This window comes from Musca autumnalis, unplaced genomic scaffold (assembly GCF_047663935.1).
Source record: "Musca autumnalis isolate F117 unplaced genomic scaffold, ASM4766393v1 scaffold_5, whole genome shotgun sequence".
Lineage (NCBI taxonomy): Eukaryota > Metazoa > Arthropoda > Insecta > Diptera > Muscidae > Musca > Musca autumnalis.
Window position 1 is genome coordinate 82,515,549 of NW_027412088.1, and position 16,711 is coordinate 82,532,259.

The 16,711-nt window shown below is 34.3% G+C and overlaps 1 protein-coding gene across 4 annotated transcripts in view; it reads right to left on the reverse strand.

Moving 5' to 3' along the window:
* Positions 1 to 2,372: 2,372 nt before the first annotated feature.
* The window catches only part of Rab3 (RAS oncogene family member Rab3), an 83,317-nt gene continuing 68,978 nt past the window's right edge, over positions 2,373 to 16,711 (reverse strand). For all 4 annotated transcript variants that reach the window (XM_073957983.1, XM_073957980.1, XM_073957982.1 and 1 more), the window contains 4 exons: positions 15,371 to 15,595; positions 15,154 to 15,272; positions 14,874 to 15,045; positions 2,373 to 2,704 (listed from right to left, as the gene is read on the reverse strand). In XM_073957983.1, the coding sequence (XP_073814084.1) occupies positions 2,558 to 2,704; positions 14,874 to 15,045; positions 15,154 to 15,272; positions 15,371 to 15,595 (663 nt within the window). In that variant the 3' untranslated portion in view covers positions 2,373 to 2,557. The remainder of the gene's footprint in view (positions 2,705 to 14,873; positions 15,046 to 15,153; positions 15,273 to 15,370; positions 15,596 to 16,711) is intronic.

The window sequence follows — 16,711 nt, forward strand, 5'->3', positions numbered from 1 at the left end:
CAGACAACCAAACGTGATTTTTTAAAAAATATTTTTTCAAGGGCCATCAGACCACCAAACGTGGATTTTTTTAAAGAATATTTTTTCAAGGACCATCAGACCGCCAAACATGGATTTTTAAGAATATTTTTTAAGGGCCATCAGACCACAAAACGTGGACTTTTAAAGGATATTTTTTCAAGGTCCATCAGACCACCAAACTTTGATTTCTTAAAGAATATTTTTCAAGGACCATCAGACCACAAAACGTGGAGTTTTTAAAGAATATTTTTATAAGGACCATCACACCACCAAACGTAGATTTTTTAAAGAATATTTTTATAAGGACCATCACACCACCAAACGTGGATTTTTTAAAGAATATTTTTATAAGGACCATCACACCACCAAACGTGGATTTTTTAAAGAATATTTTGTAATGGCCATTTGACCCCAAATATGGATTTTTTAAAAAAATATTTTTAAGGGCCAACACACCAACAAACCTGGATTTTTTATAAGGGCCATCACACCACCAAACGTGGATTTTTTAAAGAATATTTTTATAAGGACCATCACACCACCAAACGTGGATTTTTTAAAGAATATTTTTTAATGGCCATTAGACCCCGAACATGGATTTTTTAAAAAATATTTTTAAGGGCCATCTGACCAAAAATAGTGGATTTTTGAAAAAATATTTTTTAAGGGATCACCAAACGTTGATTTTTTAAAGAATATTTTTTAAGGGTCGTCAGACCACCCAACGTGGATTTTTTTAAAGAATATTTGTCAAGTGAACTGATTTAACACGAAACCAGGACATCGGCAAATACAACAGGCAGCCGCAGAATACTTCACTAAAATAATGCCCCAAAGCTTCATTAAATCACTCCTCGGCCCAATAAGATATCTGTACAGTACCAAAGTATTGCCTGTTCGTGTAATCCATAATCCTCTAATAATGAACCCACGGAATGACCTGGTTGAGGTTCAGTAGAAAAAAGTAGCGCACGAATGAGATTTAGGGTGAAAATGAGAGAGGAGAAACGGAAGCAGCCACATTTTTGGACTAGGAAATTGATTAAACAGAAAAAACATCAACTTGAAAAACTTGGTAATGGTTGAATACTACACAAGACCGATTAGTTTGGATTTTTATTCTAAGATCGGAACATACGTCCTGTTATAACTTATGTTATGTATGTATTTATGATTAAAGATAGCTCTGATAGAGTCATTCCTATATAATGGTTTGGATGACCTTATCCCACTCAAGTATAGCTGGAATAGCAGAGGGGCAATAGCTTGACCATCGTATCAGGTGATGTCAATACTCTCCAAGAATAACACAATTAAAGTTCCTATATTTATGACCTAATTTGACCTAACCTTTAACTTCAAGACCTAGCGTAATCGTAATCGTAATTCTCGAATTATTCACCTTCCCTTCATCATCCATTAGTTTGTGGTAAAAAATAGGACGTTTTGTTTTTAGCTGCCTAATTTCTTGAGAGGTTCTAATGGATGATGGGCTTTTTTCAGGCTGTTGTCCACCTTTCAATTCAGTCTACATGATTTCACTAGAAATGTTTACCTTCAAATTTTGTAATCCAATTACCAATCGAAATTAAATACCATAATTTTTTGTCCAATAACTGTTACCAATAGCAGTTTGAATTTAATTTTTTTGTTTTATTGATTAACATATATGGTTGTTGTTGTATGTATGTATAATTTATTCCGCCATTGAGGATTATTATTTTGTTTAATGCATTTTTTTGAACATGTCATACAATTTTATTTGTTTATAAACAATGATTAGGGAAATGATTTTTGTGTTTTTTATAGCTTAAATTCATTCAGGCTGTTGTTTGTTTTATAATTTTTTATATGTGTATATTTAGTTATTTTTTTTCGCCATACATGAGACAATACACTGACAATAATCAATCAATAATAATAATAATTTGTTTATATGATAATAATTATAATAATCATGATAATACATAATGCAATAATGATACAAGAATAATAATAATCAGTATTATTATAATATTTATGTTTTTGTTTTTGGTTTTTTTTTCAAATGACAATTTTTACTAAGTTTAACATTTGTTTTAAATTTTCATATTTTTTTATATGATTTTCATTTTAGTTAAATTTAGACTTATTTTGTATATTTTGTTATTTTTTTATTATTTTAAATATATAGATTAATATTATTTAATAATTTGTAAATATGTATAATTTCCATTTTATTTAATATATTTATAATTTAGTTTTGTTTTTATGTTTTCTTCTATGTCAGTTTTTTTTGTGTTTTAGTTGTTTTGACTAGTTTTTTTTCTGTTTATGGATTTTGTTTGTTCTCTGGAATATGTATGTATGTGTTTTTCTTTTTGTTGTTTTGCATCTTCATTCATTTAAAAAACATAAACTTATTTTATTATTTTTTGTTTCTTTAATTTTATCTATTTTTTCCATTTTATTGTTGTTGTTGAAATCTGAATAATCTATTTTTGTTGTTGTTATTTTGTGGATTTTTTTCTTGTTGTAAAACAAAAACGAAAGGAATCTAACAACTGCAGTTAGCATTGGGTGTGCCTTGAGGTTGATCGGTCAGTCTTTGGCCTTTTTGGCCTCCGCCTACTAATGTTGGATCGGCATCTAAACTTTCCGACATTTTGTCACATATAATGTCGACCAAACGTTCAAAAACAGCCTGGAAAGAAGAAGAAGAGGAATTAATAAATAATGAAAAACATGACAGAATATTTTTTGAGAGTTATAATAAAACATATGCTGAGCGTGTTTTTTGGAAGGTTTTTATTTTAAATATTTTTTACTAATTGCTAAGAAAGCACCAACAAATGTATAGAATTTAAATATACATATATTTTTCGAACATTTTCGCTGTAGAATATTTTCTTAACATACTTTCGAAAGAAATTACAAATATGCATTAAAACCTAAAATGTCTATAGGTGAATTTTTAAGACTATTTTTTCAGATGTCGAACCCCACCAAACGTAATTTTTTACGTAGCTTACAAGCTTCCTGTAATTTGTTATTTTTAAAGAGTCTAGCTTAATCCCATTGATGTTGTTTTTATACCCTCCACCATAGTATGAAGGGTATATTAAGTTTGTTTTTCCGTTTGTAACGCATTGAAATACTCATTTGCGACCCTATAAAGTATATATATTCTTGATCAGGGTAAAATTCTAAGTCGATCTGAGCACGTCCGTCCGTCCGTCCGTCCGTCTGTGGTAATCACTCTAGCATCCACAAAAATGGAGATAGGACGCTGAAATTTTGAGAAAATGCGTCTTTTGTTTGCAGGCAGGTCAAGTTTGATGATGGGCTATATCGGTCCACGTTTTGGTATAGCCCCCATATAACGGTACCCCCCCGATTTACGGTATTTTGACCTTTTTAGCTACATTTTCAGACCGATTTGGCTATAATTTGACATTTAGGGTTCTTAAGTGTCAATAAACATATATAACAAAACTTGTGGACATAGGTCCACGTTTTGGTATAGCCCCCATATAACGGTACCCCCCGATTTGCGGTATTTTGACGCTTTTAGCTACATTTTTAGACCGATTTAGCTATAATTTGACATTTAGGGTTCTTAAGTATTGTTACGAATGTAACTGATAGGTTTAAGTTAGTTTAGTTTAATTTCCGTTAATTTAAAAATTTGAATTGTAACGTAAAGTTTTTATTACGCAGTTACTTTATTTAAGCAGCAACAACTACCATGTAGAACTCTCTTCATTATTCTGGATGTTACTTTACCTTTCATTAATGTGCTTTTATTTTGTTTTGCCATAGTCATGTAATTATTGTTTAGTTTGTCACTTCTTTTCTTACATTTATTTGTTGTTGTAATTACGTCATTGATCATCCCCCATGTATGTATGTGAGTATGGTTGTTCGCTTAGTGCGAATGTGCGTCTGTGTGTTCGTTGTACAGATTCGAGGTGTTGCCATATGCTCTAGATATTTCTCGAACAGGGAGACTTTGGGGTATAAATTGCCGGGGAAATGGCAATGACGTAGTAGTTGTGTTTTAAGCGTTGAACTGAACAGATCGGTTAAAGAAGTGCTGCGTGCTAACTAGAGACAAGCTGTGTGCTAGTAATTAAAGTCGGTTTCGAATAAGTGTAATAAAGTAAATAAAGCATTGTAGAAACGTAATCTAAAACGAACCCTGTTTTATTTGGTACAAATCGTACTGGGGAATAAAACAACGTCTACACGGGGATTAGTTAAATCTAATTCCGTAACAGTATCAATAAACTTATATAACAAAAGTTGTGGACATAGGTCCACGTTTTGGTATAGCCCCCATATAACGGTACCCCCCGATTTGCGGTATTTTGACGTTTTTAGCTACATTTTCAGACCGACTTAGCTATATTTTGACATTTAGAGTTCTTAAGTGTCATTAAACTTATTTAACAAAACTTGTGGACATAGGTCCACGTTTTGGTATAGCCCCCATATAACGGTACCCCCCGATTTGCGGTATTTTGGCGTTTGTAGCTACATTTTCAGACCGATTTAGCTATAATTTGACATTTAGGGTTCTTAAGTGTCAGTAAACTTATATAACAAAATTTGTGGACATAGGTCCACGTTTTGGTATAGCCCCCATATAACGGTACCCCCCGATATACGGTATTTTGACGTTTTTAGCTACATTATCAGACTGATGTAGCTATAATTTGACATTTAGAGTTCTTAACTGTTAAAAAACTTATATATTAGAAGTTGTGGACATAGGTCCACGTTTTGGTATAGCCCCCATATAACGGTACCCCCCGATATACGGTATTTTGACGTTTTTAGCTACATTATCAGACTGATGTAGCTATAATTTGACATTTAGAGTTCTTAACTGTTAATAAACTTATATATTAGAAGTTGTGGACATAGGTCCACGTTTTGGTATAGCCCCCATATAACGGTACCCCCCGATTTGCGGTATTTTGGCGTTTGTAGCTACATTTTCAGACCGATTTAGCTATAATTTGACATTTAGGGTTCTTAAGTGTCAGTAAACTTATATAACAAAATTTGTGGACATAGGTCCACGTTTTGGTATAGCCCCCATATAACGGTAGCCCCAGATTTACGGTATTTTGACGTTTTTAGCTACATTTTCAGACTGATGTAGCTATAATTTGACATTTAGGGTTCTTAAATGTCAATAAACTTATATAACAAAAGTTGTGGACATAGGTCCACGTTTTGGTATAGCCCCCATATAACGATACCCCCGATTTACGGTATTTTGACGGGTTTAGCTACATTTTCAGACCGATGAAGCTATAATTTGACATTTGAAGTTCTTAAATGTCAATAAACTTATGTGACAAAACTTGTGGACATAGGTCCACGTTTTGGTATAGCCCCCATATAACGGTACCCCCCGATTTACGGTATTTTGACGTTTTTAGCTACATTTTCAGACCGATATAGCTATAATTTGACATTTAGGGTTCTTAAGTATAAATAAACTTATATAACAAAAGTTGTGGACATAGGTCCACGTTCTGGTATAGCCCCCATATAACGGTACCCCCCGATTTGCGGTATTTTGACGTTTTTAGCTACATTTTCAGACCGATGAAGCTATAATTTGACATTTGAAGTTCTTAAATGTCAATAAACTTATGTGACAAAACTTGTGGACATAGGTCCACGTTTTGGTATAGCCCCCATATAACGGTACCCCCCGATTTACGGTATTTTGACTTTTTTAGCTACATTTTCAGACCGATATAGTTATAATTTGACATTTAGGGTTCTTAATTGACAATGAAGCTTTATAACTAGTGGACATAGGTCCATGTTTTGGAATAGCCCCCATATAACGTTACCGCCCGATTTCAGGTATTTTGAGAATTTTACCTACAAGCTTTAACCGAATTATCTGTAATTTGCACATTTGACATTTGAAATTCTTAGTGGTCACCACACCTCTCCACCAAAAATTTTCAAGAAAGACCTCATATAACGGTACCTCCCGATTTTCAGTAATTTGATGATTTTACCTACAATATAAAACCGAACAAGCAGTAATTTGACATTTGAAGTTCTTAGTGGTCACAACACCTCTCCATCAAAAATTGTCAACATAAGTCCATGTTCGGATATAGCTTCCATGTAACGGTACCTCCCAATTTTCAGTAATTTGGCAATTTTATCTACAATTTTTAACAGAACTACTGTAATTTGACATTTGAAGGTTGTAGTGGTCACCACACACTGCATCAACAATTTTCAACATAGTCCCAATATAACGATACTTCCCGATTTTCGGTACTTTGAGGATTTTACTTAAAATGTTTAACCGAACGTAGGTCCATGTTTTTGTATAGACACAAAACAAACCTCCCGATTTTCCGTACCTTGGCTTTATTGTTTGGACGAACTTTCTGTAATTTGTTCATTTAAGTTCATATTTTCGTATAGCCCAGATACCTCCGAACTAGCTGTTAATGACATTTGAAGTTCCCACGTTATGTACCGATTTTCGATATTTTGAGGATTCTAGCTAAATTTTTTAACCGAATTAAGAGCTATTTGACATTAAATTCTCCCATCAAAAACTGTCAACATAGGCCCATGTTTTATTATAACCCCTATATAACAGTACCTCCCAATTTCTAGCCCACCAAAAATTGTCAACAGTTAGATATAGGCACCATAAAAAAGGACCTCCCGAATGAAGCATTTTATGTTCATTATCTGACATTTTAACGTACTCACTTAAAGTTGGGGACAGGAATGAATATTTTATGGTGGAGGGTATGAAAAGTTCGGCCTGGCCGAACTTAATGCTTTTTTACTTATTATTTTTCAAAATAACAAATTTATTAGCGGAACAAATTTGGCTTTTTTCGAGCGAAAATTTAGAACTTTTGTAAGGAAGGTAGCCCAAAGTGCTGTCGAAAATAGACCTTTATGGAACTTGATGCACGTTTGGAAAACATTTTAAGATGTGTTTCATAGGTTATGAAATATTCCAAGCAACGGCGCTGACCTTAACATGGCAACGCGCAGGACTTATCTTGGTCCCTCATTCATTTCAAGTGGACTGACCTCCCCGTGGTGTCACCAGGGTAGCTATCTACATGCACCCATAAAAATATTGAAAACAAGGGTTGGGTCTATTAAACCATCCCTCCATAAAGCAACATACTTGCTCTGTCCCATAACCTGCAGAAATCGAGTATTTTTGAAATTTCTGTCAAATTTATAAAAGAAAAAATCGCAAAAATTTCAAAATAGTAGTTCTTTGCAGGCCGTTTACGCATTGGCAGATGTACTTGAAAAGTTCAAGGCCGACATTACTGCCATACAGGAAATACAATGATTTGGGAAAGGCGTCACAACAACACCTAAAGATGACACACTGACTTACACCGTCCGACAACTTTCAAAAAATTTCGTTACGCTTGAACCAGACTATATACGTCTGAAACTATAGGAAAAATTGAGTAAAATTGCACTTAAGATTTTTCGTTTTCTCATCCTGTTGACCTTTTAAAGGACATTCAAAGGACAACATTTTTCAAAAAAAAAATATTTTAAATACTTGTACTCATCGCACTATGCTGTTGTTGTTGTCATATTAAAGAGGAGAATTTTGGCTTTATATAATAACGTTCATTTATTGCATTCAAGGAAAAATTACATACAAAAACATCCTGCAATTTAAAAAAAAATATATATGTTAATATCCTTCCCCAAAATTTCAATATCCTAGCTTTGTAAGTTAATTTTTATTAAATAAATATTTACATGAAATTCCTAAAAATGCAATTCTTAAATTTTGTTAATTATATATTTTAATAATTTATTTTATTTATTTATTTTCAATATTTATTATAATAAAAAATTACAATAAAATTATATAAAAAATAGCACTAGCATCTAAGGCTATCGGCTAATTATATTTTAATAATATATGTATATATTGTTAATAACATTTGTATATTTTCTTTAGTCTGTAAGGAACATTGTTCAATAGACTTAATAAATAAAAAAATCGTCAAAGAAAACAAAACATTGTATTATATACCACTGTGCGACACGAACAAAACTAAAAAAAAAATGGTACTTAGGGTTCCTAGTGGCCACAAAACATTTCCGCCAAAAATTATGGACATAGGTGCACGTTTTGATATAGTCCCCATGTAACCGTACTCAAGATAGGTCCATACGGCGGCCACTAAAACAAGTTATTTGGGTTACACTGTGCAATACGGAAAATGCAAACAACTTCTAGTAGTTGGGTTTTATCCTGTCAAATTCAATTCGGATTTTATGACCTCATCTAAACGGGACTAAAACTACATGTTTTTGCATTTATCGGGCCTTTATCTTAGAAACGTAATTTGCTGTCTTTATTGTCAATATTGTAACACTAAAGTAGTAGAACTTAACTGTAGAACAGACCACCTAAGAAAAACTCCATCGAGGGCTTCAAAATCGATAAAATGTCGAAAATTTCACATAATTTCTAGAATTCTGGTCCGTATCAGCTAAACTATTGGGAGTAGAACCAAGTTAACCCTTTACAAAAAATCCGAACATTCCGAAACTCTAAAATGCTTATTTCATGTCGTTTCAGCGGTATTTTGTACTATATCTTTTACAACACATATTTCAAACACTGTTCACACAGACAGTTTATTCTCATATTTGGAGTTTCACTACATTGTTGAAATTTTTTATGAAATTGTCGTTGAAAAATATACTAAAAACTACGTGATAGAGACATTCTACAACAATGACATGTTCTAAAGAGTTGTGTATTACATTCCAGCAAATATTTTTCTAAAAGAAAACATTAAGAAAAATTATACTGTTTTGTTTTCATCCGAGTCCGTAATAAACAAAGCTTTACGACAGTGATCAAAACGATAGTCCGACTATCGATAGTTTGCCAGCTTTACTCCAGGCCCCAAACAATTTTTTATAATTTAAATCACACCCTCCGCTATCAATTAAAGATAAATGTTGTTATGTTTTATTACGAATTTATTTAACATTTATATAAATATGAAATTAATTTTTTAGCAAACATTTCTGTTAAAATCTGATGTAGCAAAATTTCTTGTATTTGATAGTGAATAACTGAGTGTATATTTACAACAACAAAAATAAAAAACAAAATTTTTGTCAGCAAAGTGTTTGTAATCGATACAACGGAAAATCTTTCGCAATTCTATAGTTTGATTTTTTGACTTACGCTCCGCTAGATCAGTGGTTTCGACAGTGTGTCATGCTCCCACTGAACACAATGATGAACAGACCAAAGAAATAACATATGATCGGTGTTCTGTTCATGACATTAACATTTTAATGTCAAAATTTTAAAGGATTTGGCTTTGGCCCAACAATCGGGAAATTCAGTCTTCATAGTGAAACGTCTGACAATGGAATGAGGCTGATAGACTTTGTAGCGGCAAAAACACATTACAGTTAGCAGTACCAAATTTAAGCATCTCGCACCATCTGACCGGAAGAAGGCGTACCGGCAATTGCAAACTGAGCATCCTCTGTCCCCTCCATAAGAAGGGAGAAAAGACTGTGTGCTCTAATTATAGGGGAATAAATCTGCTCCCTAATGCTTATACGATAGTGTCAGGGATATTATGCGAACGACTAAAGCCTATGGTCAACGAAGTAATTGAGCCATACCAATGCGTCTTTAGAGCCTTCGACAGGCCCTTACCTTCAAAGGTATTTCAAGCCATTCGGAATTGTAAGATGACTTTAGCTGATATTCGGTCCTCAGTTAAAATATAAAAGAACCTCTCCGAAAAAATCAGTACCAAGACAGGTTTCAGACAAGGAGGCAGCCTTTCGAGTGATCTCTTCAACATCCTGCTGGAAACAGTTATACTTACTTGCTAATGTCGACGACATTGACAATTGCTATTGTTAAGACCGAAAAGGTCAATGAAATAAATAAAAATTTAATACTCAAGAGAGGAACAATATATTGATGTCCGGATTATTGAGGTAAGAAAAATATGTGATGTCCGGATTACTGAGTCTACAATGTAAAAAAATCTAATGTCCGGATTACCGCGTTGTCCGAATTAACGAGTGTCCGAATTATCGAGACTATACTGTACAAAGACTCACTTTCTGAGTCGATTTACACATGTCTGTCTGTCCATGTATTTTTGTAAACAAAGTAAGGTCGCGTTTATTGTCCGATTCCCATGAAAATTGGAGAATATAGTTTTTTCTTTTTGCCAAAGGACGATCGCTATTTATTTTGGTAAGAATCGGTTCATATTCGGATATAACTCCCATATATATTTTCGCCACACCAATTTTGATGAAATTTAGAACGTGTGCCAGAATTTGGTTAAGAAAAAAGCTTGCCAAAATTTATTGAAATCGGTTCTGATTTGGATATAGCTCCCATATATATGTTCCCCCGATTTGAGGTATTTGATGCACCAAACACGCAAATTTTGTCCAATTTTGATAAAAATTTGAAAATTTTCGGCGACCTCGCACTGAAAATAAGTTTGCCAAACTATTTTGAAATCGGTTCAGATTTAGATATAGCCATCATATATATGTATGTTTGACCTATTTTAGGTAATTAGTGCACCAATCTCGCAATGTATATCCAATTTGCCATAGAAAGAATTTTTCCGACATGATCCGTATTTTTAGCTGGAAGAAATATTACGATTCCACTCATTTTAGCGAATGAGTGGAAAGAATGAATATGATCAGATCAGACGGACGTACGGATTTCGCCCAAACCTAATTGGGTCTAAAACCATTATTAACCTCATTAGCCTAAAGACTGAGTCTATACAATAAACAAGGGCCAAAAGCAATAGATATTAAACCAGGGCTTCAAAGATAAAAATTTTAATCTGAAAATTTTTTCAAACGCCCGGTGACACCAAAAGAAAGATTTTTAAAATGATGGGGGGGGGGTGAAGTTTTGCTTTCGAAGATAACCTTCCTACTACGAGCTTAACCCATACATGGAAAGTAAGGGGGTAGCAGTGAAACGTGTGACTGTCGAGGTGGAGGTGCTAGATGTGTACATTACGCCTATGAATAGTTTTGAACGCAGGATATTAGTTCGCTGTTGGAGGGCAACAATAACCGCCTGGGCTAGGCGGCTCATCATTGAATAGAAATCCTCTTTAGGGGACTATTATAGAATAGAAGTCCTCTTTAGGGGACTTCTATAGAATAGAAGTCCTCTTTAGGGGACTTCTATAGAATAGAAGTCCTCTTTAGGGGACTTCTATAGAATAGAAGTCCTCTTTAGGGGACTTCTATAGAATAGAAGTCCTCTTTAGGGGACTTCTATAGAATAGAAGTCCTCTTTAGGGGACTTCCATAGAATATAAGTCCTCTTTAGGGGACTTCTATAGAATAGAAGTCCTCTTTAGGGGACTTCTATAGAATAGAAGTCCTCTTTAGGGGACTCTATAGAATAGAAGTCCTCTTTATTGGGCTTCTATAGAATAGAAGTCCTCTGTAGGGGACTTCTATAGAATAGAAGTCCTCTTTAGGGGACTTCTATAGAATAGAAGTCCTCTTTAGGGGACTATTATAGAATAGAAGTCCTCTTTAGGGGACTTCTATAGAATAGAAGTCCTCTTTAGGGGACTATTATAGAATAGAAGTCCTCTTTAGGGGACTTCTATAGAATAGAAGTCCTCTTTAGGGGACTATTATAGAATAGAAGTCCTCTTTAGGGGACTTCTATAGAATAGAAGTCCTCTTTAGGGGACTTCTATAGAATAGAAGTCCTCTTTAGGGGACTTCTATAGAATAGAAGTCCTCTTTAGGGGACTTCTATAGAATAGAAGTCCTCTTTAGGGGACTTCTATAGAATAGAAGTCCTCTTTAGGGGACTTCTATAGAATAGAAGTCCTCTTTAGGGGACTTCTATAGAATAGAAGTCCTCTTTAGGGGACTTCTATAGAATAGAAGTCCTCTTTAGGGGACTTCTATAGAATAGAAGTCCTCTTTAGGGGACTTCTATAGAATAGAAGTCCTCTTTAGGGGACTTCTATAGAATAGAAGTCCTCTTCAGGGGACTTCTATAGAATAGAAGTCCTCTTTAGGGGACTTCTATAGAATAGAAGTCCTCTTCAGGGGACTTCTATAGAATAGAAGTCCTCTTTAGGGGACTTCTATAGAATAGAAGTCCTCTTTAGGGGACTTCTATAGAATAGAAGTCCTCTTTAGGGGACTTCTATAGAATAGAAGTCCTCTTTAGGGGACTTCTATAGAATAGAAGTCCTCTTTAGGGGACTTCTATAGAATAGAAGTCCTCTTTAGGGGACTTCTATAGAATAGAAGTCCTCTTTAGGGGACTTCTATAGAATAGAAGTCCTCTTTAGGGGACTTCTATAGAATAGAAGTCCTCTTTAGGGGACTTCTATAGAATAGAAGTCCTCTTTAGGGGACTTCTATAGAATAGAAGTCCTCTTTAGGGGACTTCTATAGAATAGAAGTCCTCTTTAGGGGACTTCTATAGAATAGAAGTCCTCTTTAGGGGACTTCTATAGAATAGAAGTCCTCTTTAGGGGACTTCTATAGAATAGAAGTCCTCTTTAGGGGACTTCTATAGAATAGAAGTCCTCTTTAGGGGACTTCTATAGAATAGAAGTCCTCTTTAGGGGACTTCTATAGAATAGAAGTCCTCTTTAGGGGACTTCTATAGAATAGAAGTCCTCTTTAGGGGACTTCTATAGAATAGAAGTCCTCTTTAGGGGACTTCTATAGAATTCCATTCTTGGCTATGACCAGATAGGTACAGTACTAAGTGAGCAAATTGTATGCTCCACGTTTTGCACGATGAACGAAGACACTTCTACGAAGATAATAGGTAATTGGCACAGCTCATCACAATTGTGGCTACCGGTTTGTGAAAGATTACGTGTCTTGGCAACCTATAATTTCTCTTAGACCACTATCCTATCTAATCTAAGTAAACATGCCACCCGACTACATAATCGCTGACCGCCGAACTCTTCTGAACCATGGAAAAACGGATTGGAAGTGGTTCAGAGAATTTATCAATCACAGCTTTAAAGTTCTGCCTATTTCCTCTGATTCGTGGGTTGCTATGGTTATTTTTTTGGGATATAATCAGAGCTTCAGCCGTTCGTTTCATACTTGTTAGTCGAATACCCGAAAATAGACAAAAATGTCCCAGCAGAGGCGAGGGAACTAGCAAATGATTCGTCGTACAGTAGTACAATTTGTGGTGGGAATTCTAATCAGCAATAACATCAAATTTGGGTCACAAATGTAGATTAACAGCCGGTTTATGTACCCCCCATACCAAGTGCGGATATTATTCGAATGTCCGGCACAACTTTCGAAAACGATATCACTGTCGAAGGATTGGCAAATGTTTTTCGGGTGTACACAAGCACGTTGTTCTTTTGTTCGTCAAAATTTAAAAACGATATCATTTTCGAACATTTTGCGAATGTTTTTTCTTCACAAGAAAAATTGTTTCGAGAAACATTTTTTATTTCGGAAATTTTTACGTTTTAAAAAATAATTTTATGTAGTTCGTGAAAAATTCCCATTTGCTTTTTTCAAATATTTTCGATATAAATGCTACTTATAATATTAACAAGAAGTTATGATAAACACAGCATATAGCTTGGTTACAAATGCAAGACAACAATGTTTATAAACGCATTGAATCGCAAACATTACAAAGAAGAAAAGGTACATAACAGAAAAATCAAGAGACGTCAGATAAAGTTAAACATGTCAAAAAATCGAAACTCCGCCTAAAATGATTTTTCGGCACTATCATAAAAACTATCATCTTTCATTCGCTAATGATATTATTAACGACATTCGAATTCGAAGGTTTTCCTGCCACAAACTGAGCGACGAATGAATCGTTTTTAATTCGTTCTCGAGTGTCGTTTTCGAACAAAATATCCGCAAAACTATCGAAAAATATTCGAAAACGGATCGTTTGCGATAGCAATGGTATGGGGGGTATGTCGATACGAAAATGTATGTGAATGAAACAAACCCAAATATTAATTTTCTAAATATTATTTACTTAGCTTTTTCTTCAAAACAAAAAACAAAAAAAAAACTAAAAATGTGACATTTGACCTCGACTTATTTGAAAATCCCTTCAGCGATTTTTATTGTTTTTTGGATTTGTCTCATCTATGAACATTGCTGCCTTAGAATCCTCAAAAACTTCCCAGGTGAAAGCGGTTTTCATTTAAAGTTACTTAAGGCACACCGTACATGACATTGTTTTTTAAGGAGGCGGTACGTCAGTGCATTGTCCCAATTTGAACTTCTATATCTCCAAAATGGTAAAACCTACGAAAATATCTTGTAGAAGATCTCGACTGCTACAAAATTTTCTTTAGTTCTATTGCGATAGGACGTGCGGTTTCCAAGTAATATCGTGAAACCCTAAAAAACCCCTAAAAATTTGAACTTTGACCGCGATTTATTTCAAAATCCCTCCAGTGATTTTTTTTGTTTTTGATGTTTCTCACCTATGAATATTGTAGTTTCAGAATCCGCAAAAACTTCCCAGGTGTAAGCACCTTTAATTTAAAGTTAGTCAAGGCGCACCATGATTAATGATTTAAAATAATTAATGATTTTCAGTTAAAACTTCATAACATCTATACTTTCTGAAATATTTTACAATTTAATGTGTAATATGACAGCCAACAATATTCTGGTTTATACTGGTTAATTTTTCAAATTGTTAGATCTTACAATTAGTTGTTGATTTGGTTTAGAGAGTATTCATAAAATGCATTTCCTTCTCTATACTCTCTTCGTAATAAACCATTCAATTTTCTTACCTTAACATTAACATTTTCTTTGGCCGATGTTTCGAAAAATTCCACTCCCAATTGATCGGCCAATTGTCGCCCACGTTCAAAGGAAATTACTCGCTGGTCTTCCATGTCGCATTTGTTGCCAACCAAAATGACTTGTGCGTTATCCCATGAATAAGTTTTGATTTGAGTTACCCTGAATTTAAAAGAAGCCGTAAAGAAAGAAAAAAACAAACAAATATAAAAATGTTTTTATTCATATTTTAAGGAGATGCCCAGCATCCCGGCTGGCCTCAATTCTTACCAATCTTGTACGGAATTAAAACTGTCTTCATTTGTGACATCATACATTAAAATGAAACCCATGGCGCCACGATAATATGCTGTTGTTATTGTTCTATAACGCTCTTGGCCAGCAGTGTCCTATAAAATGGAAAATATTTTACAAAATGTGTGGGAGTGGGTGGTATGTGGAGCTTATTATTTTCGCTTTCTGTTTGTCCATCCATTCATTTACTTACCCATATCTGCAGTTTAACTCGCTTATCGTGTCGAAATACTGTTTTCACTTTGAAATCAATGCCAACCGTCGACACAAAGGCAGATGTAAAACTGTCATCGGCATAGCGGAAGAGGAAACTTGTTTTGCCCACACTCGAATTGCCAATTATCAACAATTTGAACATATAATCGAAATTCTGATCGGAAGCATCTTTTTGCCATTTTGGATCACCAGCACCAGCCATCTGTAAACAAAAACCACAAAATAAAACACAACACATTAACATTTTTGGTGTATTGGTGTAGTTAATATTCAAGAAGCTTTCAAGTTTAACATTTATGTCACGTACAGGAGATTAATGAAATCTCTCCTCATGTTTTAAGTGTGTCTTGTTTCATTATATTTTGTTTTTGGGAAACAGAAAGAGAATTATGTAACTTTATAAGCAATAATACAAATGATGATTTCATGCATTGTTTTGTGGGAAGTGGTGGGAGGAGATGTTCTCAAAGAATTTTTGATTTAATTGCTGTTCCATTACTTATAGTACGAGGGCGGATCGGAAACTTCTTAGCCTATCAATGAAAGAGAATAGTTAGTTTTTCAAAAATATTTTTATTTTTCAATATAATCTCCTGAAACTTCAATATACTTAGTCCAACGCTTTTCTAGCAATTCTATCCCTTGACTAAAATAGTTTTCCTCAAGGTCTTCAAAATAGTGGTTTACAACTGTAATTGCATCTTCATTTGCGGTAAAACGCTTGCCAGCAAGGAATTTTTTTTAGATTTGGGAACAAGTAAAAGTCACTGGGAGCTAAATCAGGAGAATAAGGTGGGTGGTCAAGCAACTCGTACTTTAATACGTTGATTTTAGCCATTGTTAAAACACTCTTGTGCGCTGGTGCGTTGTCTTGATGAAAAATTATTTTGTTGTGTTGTAAGCCAGGACGTTTTTCTCGAATTTGTACATTTAATTGATCCAAAAGGTTGCAACAGTACTCTGAATTTATTGTTTTACCCTTTTGCAGATAGTCAAGCAATAAAATACCTTTGAAGTCCCAAAAAACCGTTGCCATAACCTTACCAGCCGATTGAATTGTTTTTGCCTTCTTTGGGGCACTTCCTCCAGCTTCAGTCCATTGTTTGGATTTTTCTTTTGTCTCTGGAGTATAGTGATGGATCCATGTCTCATCAACAGTTATGAAACGACGCTTAAAATCCATTTTATTTCGCTTAAAACGATCCAAACAAGCTTGAGAAATCTTCATTCTTATGCGTTTTTATCGACTGTTAACAAATGCGGCACCCATCTTGCAGAAAGCTTTTTCATCTGTAGTTCTTCATGCAAAATTAACTGG